Genomic DNA, 19274 nt, shown 5'->3' with positions numbered 1-19274 from the left:
GTACTACTACTACTAATTTCATTTTATATAACAATTTTGAAAAGACGCACTTTGTCAAAGCACTTGATGGGAAACGTAAAAACAAAATGAGCGCAATAACACAAGAGATTAAAAACGCAAGAAGCTTTGGGGCATACATCTATGTAGGTAGAGTGTCAGCGGTTTCGGGAGACGAACGGGAGACCCGAATGAGACAAACGAAGGTTGCGAGGTTGTAGTTTGGAGGAAAGTATGACTCTTAAATCATTCCAGTAATAATATGCCCAGATACATAAATGGGTGCAAATGCACTGTAAGTCTGGATAAAAGGATCATCTCAGTAAATAATAATCTTCTACACTGCGCCTCGGCGATGCACAGTTTACACTGTGCAGTTGTTCTGTCCATTTGTATCCTGGGGGGCCCTTTCCAGAGTGTTGGGTGGCTCAGTAGGGCGGCTTCCTGGGCTGGATTGCTGTCTGTGTGGCCCGGGAGTTTCTCTGGATCCTCCCCTTTATCTGTCGCCTCCCGAAGTCTGGTGCCGGGAGCACAGCTCAGACTGGCACTGTGAAATGGCACGCTGGAGTCGGGCAGATGTTGATGCTTTTCCAAGTTCCTGGTGCGTGAGAGGGTGGGTGCTCTGGGGTGTGTGGTTCGATTTTAGGGGGTACAGAGAGAGAATGGGGGGTGATGGGCCCCAGCTTATTTAAGCGAGTGGTGAAAACAGAGGTTCTTCCATTCTATAGGCACTGCAGACCTTAGAGGTCTTACAAACAGAGAGATACTGAATATGAGGGATACTGAATATGAATATACATACAGTGCGTACAGGAATAATAAACTTGATTGGTTCTGCCTTTAGAGAGACTGTTAACAGGACAAAAGATATTATATAAGTCTTGATCATATCAGCTTTCAATGCCTTTCAAAATGTTCTCCTGTTCCTGTATCTTGAAAGCTTTTAAAGCCAGTTCAGGGCAGTAGGTGTGTACTGTCAGTACTGTAACCTTCTCAGATGTCCCTTGCCTTAATGCTGTGCATGTTGTAATTGTAGTGGAATTTAGATGATTGCCTTTCATTTCTATGCAAGCATACGTCCTTGTAAGAGCAGCGTCTAACACCGCATTCCTGCAGAATGCATTCCTATATACTGCAAATTAAGGTTTTACAAGACTTCCCCCACAGTTTGGTTCACAAAAGTATAATTCAAGCAGACTGGTATTTTCATTCCAGTAGACAATTCAGGCAGAGTGAATCACTAGTTCTGTTTTCTTTTGATACGTACCTTAAAAGACTTGTGGCTGTGACAGAGTAGGAAAGAAAACTGTTAAGGTAGCGTTAGAAATTAATATTCATTTCCTCAGAGTTTTTTTCAACTCACGGAACTGATGTGTCAGTGATTAATCAGCTTTTGTTGCATCTTGTGAAATAGTGTGTGGTTCTTCATACCGCCAGTAGAGGGTGGTGTTGGAGAAGCTGTCTCTGAATGACAGTTATTCTAGATGGACAACAGATGACGCTGTTCCCGTCTGTTTTTGGAGGGGGCGGGTTATTAAAAGGTGTTCCCATGGCAACTTTTCCCCTGTTCCTTAGCGTGAATTGGACTGAAAATAAAAGCAATTATAAGAAATGTTTTACAGGCAAGCTTTTTACAGTGTATAATTACAAATTTTCAGCAACCTTGACACTAATTCATTATCGTTTGTGTTGTTGCTAATAATAACAGTAACCATCATTCTCATTAAGTTATTTGTACACATCGTGCACATGACCGCTAATTACCAATCCCTCAAGACTGGGAAATTGAATTTGCAATTCCTGTCAAGATACCAGTCTCAGACACGTGACTGGTTGATCTCCTGTTGGTAGAATTTTGAACGGCTCTTGAAAGCTGCGTCTCCTATAGGACTCATGCCATAGGTACAGCTTCAGAGGTACGATGTTAGCAGGGGGAGTTTAGGATTTTAAAACTTCCCAGACCTGTAAATGCTTGAGGAGATTTTCTATCCCTCCTGCCTGGCTTTTCTGACCTTCTTCATCCACCAGTCAGCAAATGAATGTATGACATTCACAGGCAAAGAAAAAGCTCTACTTTATAGCTCTGTTTCACAAGATTCGAAATACCAGGAGCATCCTGAAGACAGATCTCAGTGCCCATCGCATTATGCAGATTTTGTGGCTGTTCTTCATCTTGCATATTTAATCTTTACCGGAGGGGAAGGGGACAACTAGGCTTCCCATAGGACACTTAAAGGTCAAAGGGCAGTTGAAACAGGCTGTGACCTTTGGCTGTAACAGCGGCCCCTCTTCTCAGCAGTGCGGGCTTTCTAGCAGTGGTGGACCGGAAAGCAAGAACAAAAAAGCCCGTTCTGACTGAAAAGCGCAGCAGGTGTGCGTGGCCAACAGGCAAGGCAAGAGACAGAGCAGGCCACCTGCAGGAGGGGCAGGGTGCCAGAGGCTGTAGCCCACAGCAGCCAGCCCCCCCCCGCCCAGGCACCATCTGACATGGGCTGCGGGACCGGTCGAGAGCCCGGGAGGGATTTTCAGACAGGTGCAGCAAGCGCAGATCTTCAACAGCGACACGGGACTCGGATTGCCCCAGACATCTGCTGCCAGGAGGTGCTCCAAATCTCCTCTCGCGCCCCGCAGCTTTGCGTGCAGTCTGCCGTGGCACGGCCTCTCTGGAGAAGCTCTGCCTGTTTTCTTTCCTTCTCCCTCTCCTCCGCGTCTGAAAAGCCGAGGATTAAATCAAGAGCCTTGGCCATCTGCACTTCCTTTTTTTCTTGTGTTAGATTCCCCACCCCTTTTCACTACAAAAAACACCCCCCCCACACACACACACACAGTGGAAATGTCATGTGAAAACGTAATATTTACATTCCACTTGGTGTAAATGTCAGCCTTCTCCATGAGCGTCTGCATCAGGCCCTGTGTGTGATGCATGCAGCCGGATGATTCCAGACTTATGGGGGTGTTTGTGCATGCTCTGTTTTGTGCCTAGCATTGTTATAGACACCTGGCATACTTGTATGAGCTTTGCACAAAGAATCACACACCCTGTGGCCATTGGTATTAATAGCTTTAAGACCGCATCTGATGCAAAGGTTAAAAGGCTTGCCCAAACAAGGCTGGTGCTGGTTCATAAGAACTGTGGATAATTCTTAATTAAGTATACAGTGTCATAAAGCCATGCATGCACTCATCTCTTGTCTTCAATACCAGTTTTGTTGTAAATCCCATGGATAAAACATTTCTTCCCCCGTAACGCTCCAGAGAAGCAGTCTCACACAGATTCCAGACAAATCTGGCTGTGAAGAGAGAGCTCACCTCCTGGAGAATGCAGACTAGCTCATTGTTCTACTTTTCCGTGCTTCGCAGCAGATGTGCACGGTGTGGGAGACATTTATGGGTTGATTATACACTGCGATCAGTTAATAGAAGCATGAATCACAGGCTCGTCATAACTTGGATTAATGCTTACCGTGCTCTAAAGATAAGACCTGAAGTGCATTGGCAAGGTAAGTGAAACCACCAAATTAAGCCAATCATGAGTTAAAGTAGGTCGTTAAGAGAGGAGTTGTAACGATGCTGAGCTTCAGTTTTTAAAATGGTGGTGTATGCTGCCTTGAGCTGCCAGGTACTGGAGTGGAGCGAATGGTGATGCGGTGATAGGCGGTATTGTAACCAGGAGCTGCTGTATTTTTCGTCCTTTAACAACACAGGAGCACCTCCTGTCTGCCTGCTTCTCTGTGCCGATCTCTGCTAATGATCTGTGGCACGTGTCTCTAGGAGGGGGATTTTCCCCATCGTGGCCCTTGAGTTCCAGTCGCTCCACCTACTGGGCTTCATTCTTTCCAGGAGGAACTGGATTCCACAGCTGTGGACTTTCACGATGCCCAAGATGTGGCGCGATCTGTAAGTCACAGGCGTGAGGACCGTTCATGTCCCTGACCCCTGTGCTCATTCTTCCAACTCCGGTGGGGGTTTTGTTTTCCTGCTATCCCACTGCAAACCCCTTCAGCAGCATTTCTTGAAAGCCAAAAGCCCTGACCTGGAAGGAGACAAGAGCCAGCCAATAGAAACTGGAGCCCCTGAGAAATAGCCACATGAACACGGGAGAGAACATGCAGACTCCACACAGCCAGACTCTTGGAGACCTGTGACACACAGAATTAAAGACGTGGACAATATCAGATTGCTCAAGGATGCTAAAACGAAGCTTTTTCAAGCTTTCTGTAAGAACTTTTTTAAAAGTGAGGCTTGGAAATGCCAAATGCGGCAGAATATTTACTCCCCATTAAAAAGGTTTTGCCGACATATCAAAAACTGGGAATCCTGGAAACAAAGGAAGATGAGAGTTTATTTCACAGGAGTTCTGGTGGACAATCCCGTCCCTTCAGGGAAAAACCTCTCTGTCCTTGTTCTCCAGCTCTCTTTCAGGGAAAGGCTGCCGGCCTGCAGAGATACAATACATTGCTCATTAGAAAGTTCAAACCCAGCTGGAAATAAAGAGCCTGTAAACAAAATCATGAACACCTGCCGGCAAATGCAAAACAAAGAATAATATACCCATTTAAACGTAATTTGGTCTTGATTTTGTTTTTAAATTTCACTTCACTAGGGATGTCATCCATCTCGCCTCTGGGAAGCTCTTCGATCCCCGTTTTCACTGATCCGCAGTAGAAGGTCATAGAAAGAGCCATGCAAAAACCCAGCTGAGGTTAAAAAATAACTGTGCATTACTGTCAATTACTGAGGAGGAGTGGAGAGAGAGAGAGAGGGGTGACAAACCAACTGTAGATGCAAGGCTCATGCAACCCTGAGATTGAGCACATGTGATGACCAGATCCGATTCAGTGATCAGCGAAGCCTTTTTAACGTGGGAGACGACCAGATGCAGTTAACCAGGCGCTTAATCTCTTGGTCCTGTGGAGATGCGAAGAGGAAATGTGCCGCATGGTAAAGCACGCCTGTCAAAATGCCCAAGTCAAGAGGAGCAGCAAGAGCCCAGAGTGAAGGAGGAAATGACCTGCAAGTCCAACGTCCGGCTTCTACAGTGTCAGTGTGCAGTAAGCCTGACAAGGCCAAGGAAGCTCGAGTTTGGTTTTCCTGCTCACATTTCCTTGAGTATTAATGTGTGCAGGGTTTAGACTAAAGTGGGAGAAACCAGAACTTTCCATGAAGGGGTTGTGCCATATCGCCCTGCAACTCACAGCTGGCAGCCCACTGGAGCTCAGCAGGTCAGTACCTGGATGGGAGACCTCCTGGGAAAGCTAAGGCTGCTGCTGGAAGAGGTGTTAGTGGGGCCATCAGGGGGCGCTCACCCTGTGATTCCCAATGCCCCATTATAGGGACAGGGACACTATACTGTAAAAAGGCACCGTCCTTCAGATGAGATGTTAAACCATCATCATTAAAAGTCATTCAAGTCATTAAAAATCCCAGGCAGTTTCTTGAAAAGTGTAGGGGTGTTACCCCGGTGTTCTGACCAAATTTTCCATTGGCCCCTACCAGTCATGGCCTCCTAATAATCCCCATCTATGAATTGGCTTCATTACTCTGTCCTCCTCCCCACTGAGAGCTGGTGTTTGGTGAGCGTTCTGGTGCACTATGGCTGCCGTCGCATCATCCAGGTGGGGCTGCACAGTGGTGGTGGTGGTGGAGGGGAGTCCCCATTACCTGGAAAGCGCTTTGAGTGGAGTGTCCAGAAAAGCTCTATATAACCTTGGGGCTCTTCCCAGTGAGTGGTTGGTTACTGTTTTAGTGGAGCGGTAGAAAGTAGCAGTTAAATAGAAATCATTATGGCTGTCAGTCTGGGATTGGGGAGTTTAAGCTGTGACAAGGGCTTCAGAACCGACCCGGTCCAGACCGAGGAGCGCCATGTTTCTTATCCCTGACCTTCACTTCCCCTTCGCTTTCTCCTTCACTTCCCATCAAACAAAACAAGAAGCTTTGCTTCATTGGGCCTTTAAGGTGAAGTAACCTTTCTCCCTTCCATCAGTGATGCACACAGGTGATTCCCACATCCCGGCCTCGGGAAGCGGAAGGAGGGTTAATCGCTCCTCGTGGGCGTGTCCGATGCTTTGTCATGCCCACCTGTGTCTGTTCATCGTCAATGGATCAACCAGTAAGGGCTGCGTCGTCAGAAATAACAGCAAGCCAGCTGAGATGCAGTGTACAGTTCTGTATGCCAAAGGTGTTCTTAACAAACAAAAACAAATCTAACAACAATCTAAAGAAGCAAGCAGAGCAGTGAAGTCTCTGGAGATGTGGAGCTTGGCTGCAATGAAAACCAGGACCAGGGCTGGGAATCAGTGCTTCTGCCAATGGCAAGTTGTCCTTCTAGACAAACTCTCTGGCTCTACGGCCCAGCTTTCTGGGATCCGAGCCTGAGTGACGTCACTGGCTGGCTGGGACTGGATTGCATTGGCAGAGCCCTGCTGGGGTAGGTTTGGAAGTAGTGCACCAAGCAAGAAAGACTAAAGCTGTCTGGTAAAACAACAAATCCAGCAGGTCCACCCTGCAGTCCACGTGGGTCCTAATGCCCCAGTATAGTGATGGGGACACTATATTATAAACAGGTGCAGTCTTTCGGATGAGATGTAAAACCTGACTCTCTGTGGTCATTAAAAATCCCAGGGTGTTTCTCGAAAAGAGTAGGGGTGTAACCCTGGCATCCTGGCCAAATTTCCCATTGGCCCTTACCAATCATGGCCTCCTAATAATCCCCCTCTATGAACTGGCTATATTACTCTGCTCTCCTCCCCACTGATAGCTGGTGTGTGGTGAGCATTCTGGCGCACTATGGCTGCTGTCACATCATCCAGGTGGGGCTGCGCAGTGGTGGTGGTGGAGGGGAGTCCCCATTACCTGTGAAGAACTTTGAGTGGAGTGTCCAGAAAAGCGCTCTATATATGTAAGCAATTATTATTACTATTAAAGGGAGCAAGAGCGTCTCTTGGACAGAATTACAACTGCCACAATTATCATCATCGCCAGGCGGTAACAGGAAGACGTTCGAATGAGAAACTGCGTCACAGTGTGATCATCCAGGTGGGGCTGCACATTGGTGGTGGTGGAGGGGAGTCCCCATTACCTGTAAAGCACTTTGAGTGGAGTGTCCAGAAGAGCACTATATAAGTGTAAGAAATAATAATAATAATAATAATAATAATAATAATTATTATTATTATTATTATTATTATTATTATTATTATTATTATTATTATTATTATTATTATAATCCTGTACATTTCAGGCTTCCAGTGCCATGAGTAAGACACACCTCTCCTGCAGTTTGCGCTAACTCTCCTGTCAGTCACTATGAGGCGTGCCCTGTGTCAGATGGTGCATCAGTACGGGGGGAGAGGGAGAAAGTGGTGTACTAATGGGGAAAAAAGGATTTGAAGCTGACAGTAGGCTGGGAGACAATTGCAAACTGAGGGGCGATACTGATGGAAGAAGTGCAGGTCTCCACGTCCTCAGTGTTCCTCCCTGTGACGTAAACGACCTCTCCCCACGAGCCAAGACAGAAAGAAATAACTGGCGATTTTTTAAGGGTTCCTACAAAATTCAAAAGGTACAAAACGGGTTTTAAAAAAAATCTTCGTTCCGTGTTTGGAGCAGCTGTCGCAACAGTGTTTCGCTCCTCACGGAGACGAGCGCTTTCCTGTCTTTCTGGGCTGAGCTCGTGCGGGGACAGAGCTCGTTAAAGCGCAGCCAGAAAGCTCAGGGGTGTTTCACAAGCAGCTGCTTGTCTGAATAGAGTTGGGGGGAGAGAGAGAGAGAAAGCGCACATGGGGGCTGTACATTATCAGAGCTCAGCTTTGATCCTCCTTCTACCCACATTCCCCTGCCTGCCTGCGCAGCCCAGGGGGCCCGCGCCGAGCCGACAAGTTGGCAGCGCGATGAAACACAAAAGCACTTTACATCAGCATGTCGCTCTGACAGCGTCCCACTCTCCCCTCCCTTAAAATCCGGTCCCCTGCTCTCCTGGAAATGCTGCTGAAGGGGTTTGCAGTGGGATCTGTCACGCCATTGCTCAATCCATCGCTAATGGCCCGAGTACTGCTGATGCTTTGTTTTGCATCATAGCGTTCTGTAATATTCATTAAAGGGGGAAACAGCAGTGAAAAGAAAAAAACAGGAAAAGAACAAGATGGGAATGTGGAGACCCAGAGCAAGGTGTGTTCTGTTGTGGAAATTAAAAAGGTGTGCATTTTGGCTTGAAGAATGGAAGTGCTTTACACAAAGAGTGGCGGGTGCTGGGAACAGGCTTTAAAACCATGATGGAACTGATCCCCTGGAATTTTTCATGTAATGACTGGACACATCCCTCATGCCAGCTGTTGCTAGGCATTGTGGTTTGGGTTAGTAAATCATTGGAAAACCACAGAAAGGTACAGTATAAAAGAAGGAAATACCAGAGTAAAGGTGCAAATGACTCTGGTAATCTTTCCTTCAGAATCAGCACCGGGAGCTGTCTGCTTGCTGTTTTTGTGAACACAGAGAGCTCAGGCTGCTGTGCAGCTGCAAGGAAAACCACACAAGGGCTCAGGTTTGCTCCCTGGGGGCTGCATTGCTGTTACACAACATGCTTTTTTGATGTCCTCAGTGGCCCAATTGTTCAAGCACAGAAACTGCAGCGTTTCCTCAGATCCCTGGCTGCTGCACTTCCCTTTCTCTTTGATGAAGGGAAGAGGGAGCTCAGGTGCCTCTCTTCACTTCCGAAGGGGCGGCTGCAGGGGTTAGGTCTCACTGGGGGGCTTCCAGTGAGGTCCAAAGGGGCTTCCGCAGAACCTTCGCCCTGCCCAGCTTTAGATCGGTGCTGATCCCTCCTCGGGGACAGACAGCAAGGGCTTTGCAGGAGCGAGGAGTGATGCAAGAGGCACTCCAAAAAAAGTGCAAACTTGCACAAACTTTGGTTGTAACATTAACTGCGTATGCAGTGCAGCTTACCCCTCAACACTCACAAATTACATTTTTATATCAACATCCTCAGTCCCCAAAATGCCCCAGTGTTTCCAGACTCAAAGGGCAAGGTGGTTATCTCAAAGCTCCTAATTCACAGCGGTCAAATGTCATCAGTGTTTTTGAAGAAAATAGAAAGTTAGTGGGCGGCACAGTGGCTCAGTGGTTAGCATTACATCCTTGCAGTGCTGAGGCCCTGTGATCCATGCAACACATGTTACTTCTGATTTTAGTTTCTGGGGTGCTGTCTGTGGGGAGTTTGTATGTTCTTGTGGGTTTCCTCTGGGTGCACTAGGTTTCTTCTCGCAGTCAAAAGTCTGGTATGATAATTTGGTTCTGGGAAAATTGGACCTGGTGTGAGTGTATCTGTGTCTGCCCTTTGATGGACTGGCATCCTGTCCAGAGTGTATCATGCCTTGTTTCTGATTCATTGATTGATTGATTCTGGTCGATTCAGACTGATGCCGGAAACACTGGAGTGTCTTACTTGAGCTTATTTAGCTGGCCATGTATTTGAATTGACATAAAGATCCCCCCCCCCATGATAAAATATCAGGACAGCCTAACATCACAAAAGTAACGCTGGACAATGTCTTGTGCAAAAGTAAACCCCTGATACATGCAGCCAGCAGAGATAGCTGAAGACGTGCTAAAGAGCAGCAAGCTGTGCCTTGTGGAAGGCAAGGACAGAGAGTGGGACACTCTGGATCTTCTTCCGAATGGAGCACAGCTTGAGCATGCTTGGCCAGGCTGCAAGACGCACTTTCCCATTTTTCCCGAAAATGAAGCCAGCAGAAGAAACTCTACAGCAAAAGACTCTGGACAGCAGAAGAGAGGGAGAGGAAAAGAAGAAAGGGTCATCTTGTTTTCTCCCTGCCAGCATCACCATCCTCTCACCTTTTTTTCTCACTCTGACTTTTATGGGGACAAAGTAAAGGTTGATCTTGGTGTCTCTGGCAGGTTTTGGTTTAAGTGAGAAGCTTGACACTTGAGGCCTTTCAGCGGCGACTCTGAGGTAGAAAGTAAGAGCAGTTGGTCCTTCCATCCCTAAACTTACCTTTCTACTGCCAAAAGAATTGATCACTTTGGTAAACATTTCATCTAACACTGTCCCTGGCTACTTGTCAAAATTCACAGGGAATAGCCAGATCAGGAATTATTTTTTATCCAGAAATGACAATTATGTTTTATTGTTTACTCGCCCAATTTGGAATCACCGTTTGTTTCAAAACTTGGCTCGTCGGCAGTGACTTCTCTCCACCTGGAGAGAGTGAGACATGCCCACCTCCAGAGCCCTCAGTCAGTGGACAAGCTCTGGGCTCCACAGCGATGGGTGGGAGAGGGAGCACATAGTTCCTGAATATTTGCTGGAGAGTTGAGTCTTGACCCTTGCCCACATGAAACATTAAAATTAGAAACCGTCATGTGCATGGCAAAAAACACCAAGAATAAACAGGAGCAGACACAAACACAGCAGGGGCTGATGCTTGGCCTTGCAGCAATGTACAGTATAAAGAAAAGGTACAAAAATATAGTAGCTATATAAAAATATATATTGTGGGGAAAACCCACTTTTGCTACATTTGGAAGTGTTTTCATCCTATCTCTGAATCATCAAAAATTAATCTCATCGAGCTACCTGGTTTGTTTTGCACCACAAATCAGAGCAGGCAGCACTGTGAAAGGGCCACTTCACTATGTTCAGCCCCAGCCTGAACTAGAAGCAGTTAGTAAACCTGTCTAACGTTATGGTTTAGTAGGACTGCTGTGAAAATCAAGTTCAGATCCACATCAAGGTCTTCTGTGAGTTAAGTGGACACAGGCTTCCAAGGCTTTCCAGGTGTTCACTGGGCCCTGTGGGAGCTCTTAAGGAAGCACTGCAGTGAGTGTGGCTGTGTGGGAGGGCTCGTACGGTTTGGTCGCCTCGAGAGAGCTTTCACAAGCACCGCCCAGCTGGCCCCAGACGCCAGTGTGAGGGTTAACTGTAGTTTCTGTCATTTTCACGATGATTTTGCGGCAGATCCAAATACACTCTCCATTCGCAAGGATCGATAGATAGGTGGCTGTACCTCATTGTTGATTGTGATTTCAGTGTATTTTTAATGGATGTTTTTTTTTTCCTTCCTGACCCCTGAATCTGGCTAATACATTTAAAGCACGCGTGGTGTTTCTATATTGTATCAGCAGGGTTCTTTACAGGCAGTGGTGGGTGAGATCTTGCATTTTCATGTGTCTCTGGTGTTTAAATGCATAATATTAAATTGAAACTTCGTACTTTATTAATTTGGTGTCCAGACGACGTGTAATTTTTCTGTTTGCATGCCTCATTACCTGGGTCTGATGAGCCCTGTGCCCCCTAGCTGCTGGAGATAGGTTCTGCCTTTCAGTGCCAGGGCTTGCAGGTGACAGTCTCAGCTGTGCCACTGCCTGGTTGTTACTTGTTTACCTGCGGCAGCATGCACCTACCAGAAAGCTGCTGTGTTCTGGGTAGCTCATAGTCAGCCACGTTGCCCTGTGCATGCCATGCAACAGCGCCCCCCTGTGGTTAAGCAATCACCTGTGAATATGTAGCATTACTCATATAAGGGCTGTGCCTCCTCTCCTTTCCCCTGGTGACTTTGTTGTGCCACAGACAAGGTCGGACGGGTGCCAGGTGGTTAGCACTGCTGCCTCCAGGTTGAATTGCTTGTGAATTTCTGTGGGGAGCCTGCATGTTCTCTGTGTTTGCTTCGGTTTCGGCCAGGCACTTGGGTTTTCTCACACCTCCTGAAGTCATGCAGGTGTGGTGTGGTGGGGGGTGATCTCACAAGAAATTCATACATGTGAGTGGGAGCGGGGGTGGGTTATTATTTATAGTGGACATATCAAAATTAGGACAGCAAAAAGTAAAGTGGGCCGAGTTATACCAGCACAACCTTTGTCAAAAAAGGGCCACGTGTACAGTAGCTCTGGAGAAGAACAAGAAAAAACGTCAAGTCCTAAGCTGGTTTGTCTTTTTTGAAAACTGTGAAATTACTAAATAATGCAGAGAAATATAGCTTTTCCCCCTTTTTTAGGCTGCTATTTAACCATGATAAATGAGAAAACTAAAAAATACATCTGGAGTAAGTTACCACACATTTTATGTGATAAACACCATAGGGAAGTTTAATCATGCGGAAATGACCATATCACGATTTAAATCCAAGCTTCTAGGATGTGAAGAGAGGAGAGTTTCTGTGTGTGTAGCAGAGATGGAGAATGGGGTTACGCTTTACCTCGCCTTTATGACTAGGTGTCTGTAGGTGATGTATTAATGTGTGTGTAATGATGTCATAAACTGGTAAGGAGCAGGGCTGTGGGGGCAGGATTTGTATTGAATGCCTAACTCGCAGTTGATTGACAGCTGAGCCTGGTTATCCTCACATTAATACAGTATCACTCTGTTACAACTTTCACAACGCATTCAGTGGCTAAAACATTTCTAAAAGGCATTTACGAGATCTAAAGAGTTCCCAAGAATGGAATGGGGATGATTCTGATAAGAGAATTGCTCCGCAGGGTAAAGAAAATTGAAAAACAAAAGACCAAGAGTTTGCCCGGGGCCTGTCTTTCATCCTTTGTGGGATGGCTAAGCATATAATGAGACTTGAGGGGATTATCTGTAGCCCATTGTGCAGCCACTCAGCTCTGGACAACTCGAAAATCATTTTGGGTGGGGGGAGCCCCTCGTCCTGAATCAAGAGCGGTCCGCTTCCCCAGCGGTCCCCTCCATCACACCTAACACGAAGGAGAGAAGCTCACGCTAACACACACACGCGCGGGCAAACACACACACACAGAGACACGCGCGCCGAGCTGCCAGAGCGCTGGCTGGCGTCTAGCGAATCACATTCGCCCTCGCCGAATCCCCTCAACTCGCGCACTCTCCTCCTCTCTCTCTCCCCTCTCTCTCTCTGTGTGTCGCTCTCCCTTCTTGTTTCTTTGTTTTCTTCCTTTGCTTCGTTCTGTAAGGCTGCATCTATCCTCTTTTTTTAGAAAAACCAACAAAAACTACATCCTCCACCTTTTTTTTGCCTTCCCCCCCCCCGTCCTGCTGCGTCTGTTTTTTGGGATTTCTCTCCTCCTGTACCCCCCCCCTCCCACCCCCCTCTTTTGATTGAACTCTCTGGAACTCCTTCCTGCCTTCATCCCGTCTTTCTGCCCAGCCGGTCAGCGAGCGCGCCCCCAGCCCCCGACACCTCCAGCTCTGACCTCGGACCATGTTCTATTTCCAGCTGGTGATCATGGCAGGCACCGTGCTCTTGGCGTACTACTTCGAATACACCGACACTTTCCCCGTCCACGTCCAGGGCTTCTTCTGCTTCGACAAAGCCTTCTCCAAGCCTTACCCCGGACCCGAAGACACCAGCAAAGCTCCACCGGTCCTGGTGTACTCTCTGGTCACTGCCATCCCCACCGTGACGGTAAGCCGGCGTGCGCCGATCGACCGGAGCTCTTCACCTGCCCATCCTGGGCGGACAGCGATGCCAGCTCTGTTCTGTGTGTGTGTGTGTGTGTGTGAGAGAGTGCATCCGTGGGATTTGAATTTTTTCCAGCAACAGGATGACAGCTGGCTTCAGTCGCTCGGCGAACTCTGCGGGCTGCCATCTCTCCACCGCCTTGCTCTCTCTGTCTGCAGCCTCTGTCAGAGCGGCGTGGACGGTACAGCGTGCTCCTCTTGAGTGATGTGCGCGATTATCGCTGTGCCTGTGTGTGTTCAGTTTCCCTTAGTCTTATACCTGTTTGTGTGTCACTCAGTGTTCTGAATTTAACACACTTGCCTGCTTCATGCTACAGTATCTCCAATCCGAGGTAGAAGACATGAGCAATGTGTTTAAGACAGTTTAAGATGCTGACAGGGACTGTTTGACTAGAGACCACTGTGGATTTTCTTCGACTTCAAAGCTCCTTTTGACAAGATGTATCATTAATGTTAATGGCCTTTGCAATGCAGTTCAGGTAAACATATTTTCTCAAGCTATAGTTCTATGAGATATTTAGTAGATATGATACAATATGATAAGATATGATTATCAGACAGCATTGTTCATAAATATAAGATCACATTTGACAGTGTCAACTGTAACAGCAGTTTTTAAACCTGGTCAGACTGACTGCAGTATAATGTTAAAGTTATGCTTAGAAGCAGACAAAGGGCTACTGTTGTGGTCAGGGTTAGGTCTAGAGTTGCTGTTAGAATATGTGCTGAAGCTACAGTATTGTAGTCCTAGAGTTTAAATTAAGGTTAAAATCAGCATTAGGGTTGGGTTTAGGTTTAGTGTTTGGGTTAGTATTAGGATTGTCATGGGGGTTAGAGTTACATTTGGAGTTAGGTATAGGGTTATGGCTGTACTTAAGGTGATGGTTAGGGTTGGACGTACTGTATAGTTCAGTATTTATTTTGCTTCTCACTGGTTTGGAGCTACATGTAGACTTCGAGCTAGTGTTTGTGTTAGAATTAGGTGTGGGATGGAGGTGTTGCTAGGAAATAGTCATTCAAAGGTTACTGTAAACTCAACTTCTGAATTACTATTAAAATCTGGATCGAGAGTTAAGGTTAACGGGATTAGTGCAAGATACTGTGAGGTTTAGAAATAGGGTTTGGTGAGGGTGCTGAGTTTATGGTTAGGGATGGGACTGAGTTACTTCAGTTGTTGTCATTTTGCTATTGCAGCACGTGTTACAGAAAATGGAGCATTGTCACTATGAGGCGACTAATACAGTTGTAAAGGGTGATTTTGACATTCTGATAGTCTGCATAACCCTACAGCCTCAACTAAAATAAAAGGTCCTTACCAGAGCCAAGGTCACTTATCCTGGTTTCTATATTCTTTATAGGAGCAGAGAACATGATACACCCATCACCTTCATCCTTCACCCATTGCAGGGAACAATTTACCTGATCGAGATAGGGTCTGTAATATCAACTCTCTACACATTATAGCTTAATTTACTAACAGGGGACTTTCAGATCTTAGTGCCTGTGACACAGACAGTCGGGTCAGTCTCCTAAGGCAAACTAAGACTTTATTTAACAGCAGCCACTATGCTTTGCAGTTGTTTTAACATTAAATACACCAAACAACCACAATTGAAAAGTCCTCTTTCACATTCCTGCTGCGCTCAGTACTTGAATAATAACAGTTGACAGTGTTTTCATCTGGCCTGTCTATCTACTTCTGCACACGAGATGGTAAAAGGTTTCTTGGGCCTGACTCCAGGAATCGCCGGAAGTAAGGTCTCCTCATTGCTAATAGTTTAAGATGTTGTCAGCTTCAAGAACTGATAAAGCAGTTTTCTAAAATTTACAGTCCTTATCTGAGCCTGGCATTGGCTAATAAACCCACGAATACAACTCTGTCCTTCAGATGAGACGTAAAACCGAGGTTCTGACTCTCTGTGGTCATTACAAATCCCAGGGCGTTTCTCGAAAAGAGTAGGGGTGTAACCCCGGCGTCCTGGCCAAATTTCCCATTGGCCCTTACCAATCATGGCCTCCTAATAATCCCCCTCAATGAATTGGCTACATTACTCTGCTCTCCTCCCCACTGATAGCTGATGTGTGGTGAGCGTTCTGCTGCACTATTGCTGCCGTCGCATCATCCAGGTGGGGCTGCACACTGGTGGCGGTGGTGGAGGGGAGTCCCCATTACCTGTGAAGCGCTTTGAGTGGAGTGTCCAGAAAAGCGCTATATAAGTGTAAGCAATTATTATTATTATTATTATTATTATTATTATTATTATTATTATTATTATTATTATTATTAACATTACAGCTGCCTATAAAAACTGTATAACCAGGACCCCAAACTCAAACCAGGGCAGGCACAAACTTATGGGGATGGTCCTGCAGGGCCTGATGTAGATGATCCTGCAACAAGGCTTGGGGGTTCCCGCCACAGTAAGCAATGGTGTTTGGCTGTCTAAGGATGGTTCTTGGTTTATTTGTGCACGCTTGCAGCAACAGAGTCTCTGAGCGCAAACATCAGCAATGTGCTCAGAGATGCCCAAAATGGGCTATTTTTCAGACTGGACAAACTGGACCATTGTGCATCTGTGTGGTTTTCATAGAGGCAGTCTTGTGTGCACTAATTAATGGTAACGGCTTTCTTTCTGTCCTTAGCTTACTGGCAAGTACCGCGTTCAAGATGTTTTTTACCCCCCTTACAGAAAGGACAACCCACTCAAAGCAGGCAGACACTAGATTCTCTCTCGTCTGATTCACAGGCTAGCTCCCACCTTCTTCTCCCACTCATCACGGCTAAGTAGGGCACAGAGATCAGCAGTAACCTGCTGTGGAATACAGTTGAAGGCAGCGCTGCATCCCCTGCAATTGACTGTCACTCCCTTTCTGAACCACTGAGCCTGCTGGAGCTCCACCTCCCCTGGAAGAGTCTGCTGTATGAAGAAAACAAATTTGTTGTTTGGCAAAAGACAGCCAATTCAAAGTCTGGCAAAGCCTGACACAAACCGCAGGGGAAAGGATGGGAAAACGTTGTGGGGGGTCTGGAACACAGAAGCTGATCCATTGGCTGCTTTCGAGAAAGAGCTGAATGAGATCCTTTGGATCAGTGAGCTACTAGCAAGCACAGGAGCTACGAGGGGGAGGGATGTAAGAATGTAACCTTTTAGTAGCATTCTTGAGGAAAAGGAAGTGCTTGAGAAGTACTTATCATGGCAAAAGTACTGTACAGATTTCCGCCCAGCTCTTATTCCTGCCGAAGGGTATCGAACCCACAACCCAGAGCACAGGTACACAAGGCTGGGCAACAACCTGGCAATTTAGAGGCACCAGTTAACTTAGCCAGCATGCCTTAAGAAGGTGGGAGAAAACGATTGTGCGTCTGGGGAGAACATGCAAACTTCACCATGCGAACGTGAGCAGGGGTGGCTCGCCATCTAGGCCAATCCACATCCTAAAGAGCGTTCCTGATCTGCAGCCTTCATATGTGGCAAGACCAGGGCATTCAGCCCCTGGGCACCGGTTGCCCTCTACACAGAAAGAAACCACGGAAAAGAAAGGAATCCACGAATCCATGAAAAACGGAGTGTGACGTGATTGAAAAAGAAAGCTTTAAAGCTCTTTAGCTTTGTAATAATGGCCCGAGCCAGTAAAACATCAGCTGGGCGTAGTGAGCACACAAGCCGTTTCAGTTTCTATCTTATCGGTGCCAGCGTGGATCTGGGACCCCTGTGTTTCCCAGTCCTGAAGGATGTCTTCTACGGCCACTTCTGTATAGGACTGAAAGCAAGTTAATTACTTTTCAGCAGTGTGCCCGTTGCATCTTGCAGCAGGTCGATGATGGTCTATCAGAGTGTGGGGAGCTTCTGTCGGGCACAGTTAATTACTCGAAAAGTGACAGCAGGAGGGACAATTCCCTGGCAGAAACCTACTATTCTGATGTCATGCAGAAATACAAAAAGAGTTCTCACTATAAAGGGCAATTGAACCGCTGGTCACTCAATTGTTTCTCCTGCACCCACTTTTGTAGTATTGTAACTGCCTCTTGCCACACTGCCTAGTATACCTCCACAGTCCTAGAGCTGGAAACACCTAAAGAGATTCCAGTCCTTTCTGTTTACTCTCTGGTTTTAAACAATTGTAATTACCAGCTAATGTTAATGAACTCCAGGAGATAGGCAGCAGCTTTTGTGATTAAGGCTTTGGTGCAGGAGATTATGTGCATCAGTGTTTTTTTAGTCATTTCCCTGAAATGTAAACATCACATGCATTGTTCTGCACTAAAATTGTTTCTCAGGAATGTCCTCAGTAAGTCGCTGGCTATTAACAGTGCAAATCCATTAGGTTTTTACATATTTGTTAGAGACGCAACAGAATTTCACAAAAATACTGGGCTACCCTCTGTTTTAAGGATTAAAATGTTAATCCTTTCCTGATGTATGGCTTGCTAGATTGTAGTCAGCCCAGCAATGTTGAAAACAGCCTTCACTCAGAGGTAATACATAGGCAACACAACACTGAGCACAAATAGGAGCAGACTCAAACACAGCATTACCAGGTAAAGCTGATGTGGCACAAGAGCAGATAAAGATGCTCATGAAAACTGATTTTTGACCACAGGGTACGTGACCTGGATGATTCGGCTGTGTGTAACTGCTCATTTTGAATTAATCAGGCTCTGAACCTGAACAGAAGGACGACTGCTGCACTTCAACCCCAAGGCAGCTGTGCTGAACTCTGAAGACTGGGTAATGGGCGAGACTCTTTGTGATCCTGCCTCGCAATGAAGTGGAATCGTTTGTGTGCTGTTCTCTCGGCAAGGTGCACTGCAGGCCCTGGGAATCTGTCAAAGCAAGTTTGGAATTGAGTTTGTTAAAACACAAACCTGTTTTTCCAAAAAAGCCCCATATTGCTTTCTCCATGCTGTTTTAGCACAAGATGTTTGGACGCATTGATTTCGGGGGTAAAAATTATATTGGACATCGTCTGGTCTTGCATGTTTTTCAAGAAAGTGAAAGAACCGTAGAGGACAAACTACTCTGCTCAGGGAATCTTAGGGAAGTTTCAGGTGCATTGTGGGCCTGCAGACGTGGCTCTTCTGACCTGCAGGTTTGAAACACCTCGTTAATAAGACATCTGATTGTTGTCCAGGCACTCGTGGAACTGGCATGCACTGCCAAGTTTCACATCCTACCTTTCCAGTCTGCTGCAGGCTTGTCAGGGGGCAAGACAGGAGAGGAATTGTCAGCCGGGGTTAGCACACAAGACTCTTATCTCCTAAGAGCCTGGGTTCCTTGCTCTCACAGAACAGGTAGCGACATGCATTTTGATGTTTTTATTTTTTTGTCCTCTGTTGTGCCGATGCTGCTGGTGGCCTGGATTCTTGAGTATGAGTCCATGGTAAATGGAGCTCTGTCTGCTCAGCTTCGCCATGGAGCACAGAGATTCAATACACGTCCTAATGGAAGCAAATGGAGATTCTAGTGGAATATCAATGCCCATCCAAATGGAATTCTCAAAGGAAGAGCAGGTGTTCTCGACGGACACGTCTGTGTGGTGGGACTTGACGTACAGCTGCTCGGACTTGTGCAGGGCCCCTCCCCGTCCCCCCCCGGCAGTGTGGGTTTCTAGGTGGTGGTGCTGGTCTAGGTGGGATAATCCTGGAAAAGAGGCCTTTGTGCAGATGGAAAAGTTCAAGTTCACATTTATTGTCATTATACACATATACAGGTATATGGTATAACGAAATGCTATTTAGCTAGCTCTCAGACAATAAGTAGTACAGAAAAACAACAATACAATTGTATAATAAAAGAAAGACAGAGACAACAGGCAGTGTGCA

General features: G+C 46.4%; 1 protein-coding gene across 3 annotated transcripts in view; it reads left to right on the top strand.

Annotated features, from left to right (window-relative positions):
* Nucleotides 1–19274, top strand: part of plppr2a (phospholipid phosphatase related 2a) — a 55916-nt gene that overhangs the window by 10100 nt on the left and 26542 nt on the right. For 2 of the 3 annotated variants that reach the window (XM_069195853.1, XM_069195855.1), the window contains one exon: nt 13206–13394. The exons of the other annotated variant lie outside the window; for it this stretch is intronic. In XM_069195853.1, the coding sequence (XP_069051954.1) occupies nt 13206–13394 (189 nt within the window). The remainder of the gene's footprint in view (nt 1–13205; nt 13395–19274) is intronic. 3 annotated transcript variants of the gene reach the window in all.

Source organism: Lepisosteus oculatus, chromosome 11 (assembly GCF_040954835.1).
Source record: "Lepisosteus oculatus isolate fLepOcu1 chromosome 11, fLepOcu1.hap2, whole genome shotgun sequence".
Taxonomy (NCBI): domain Eukaryota; kingdom Metazoa; phylum Chordata; class Actinopteri; order Semionotiformes; family Lepisosteidae; genus Lepisosteus; species Lepisosteus oculatus.
This window is presented reverse-complemented; position numbering and strand designations above follow the sequence as displayed.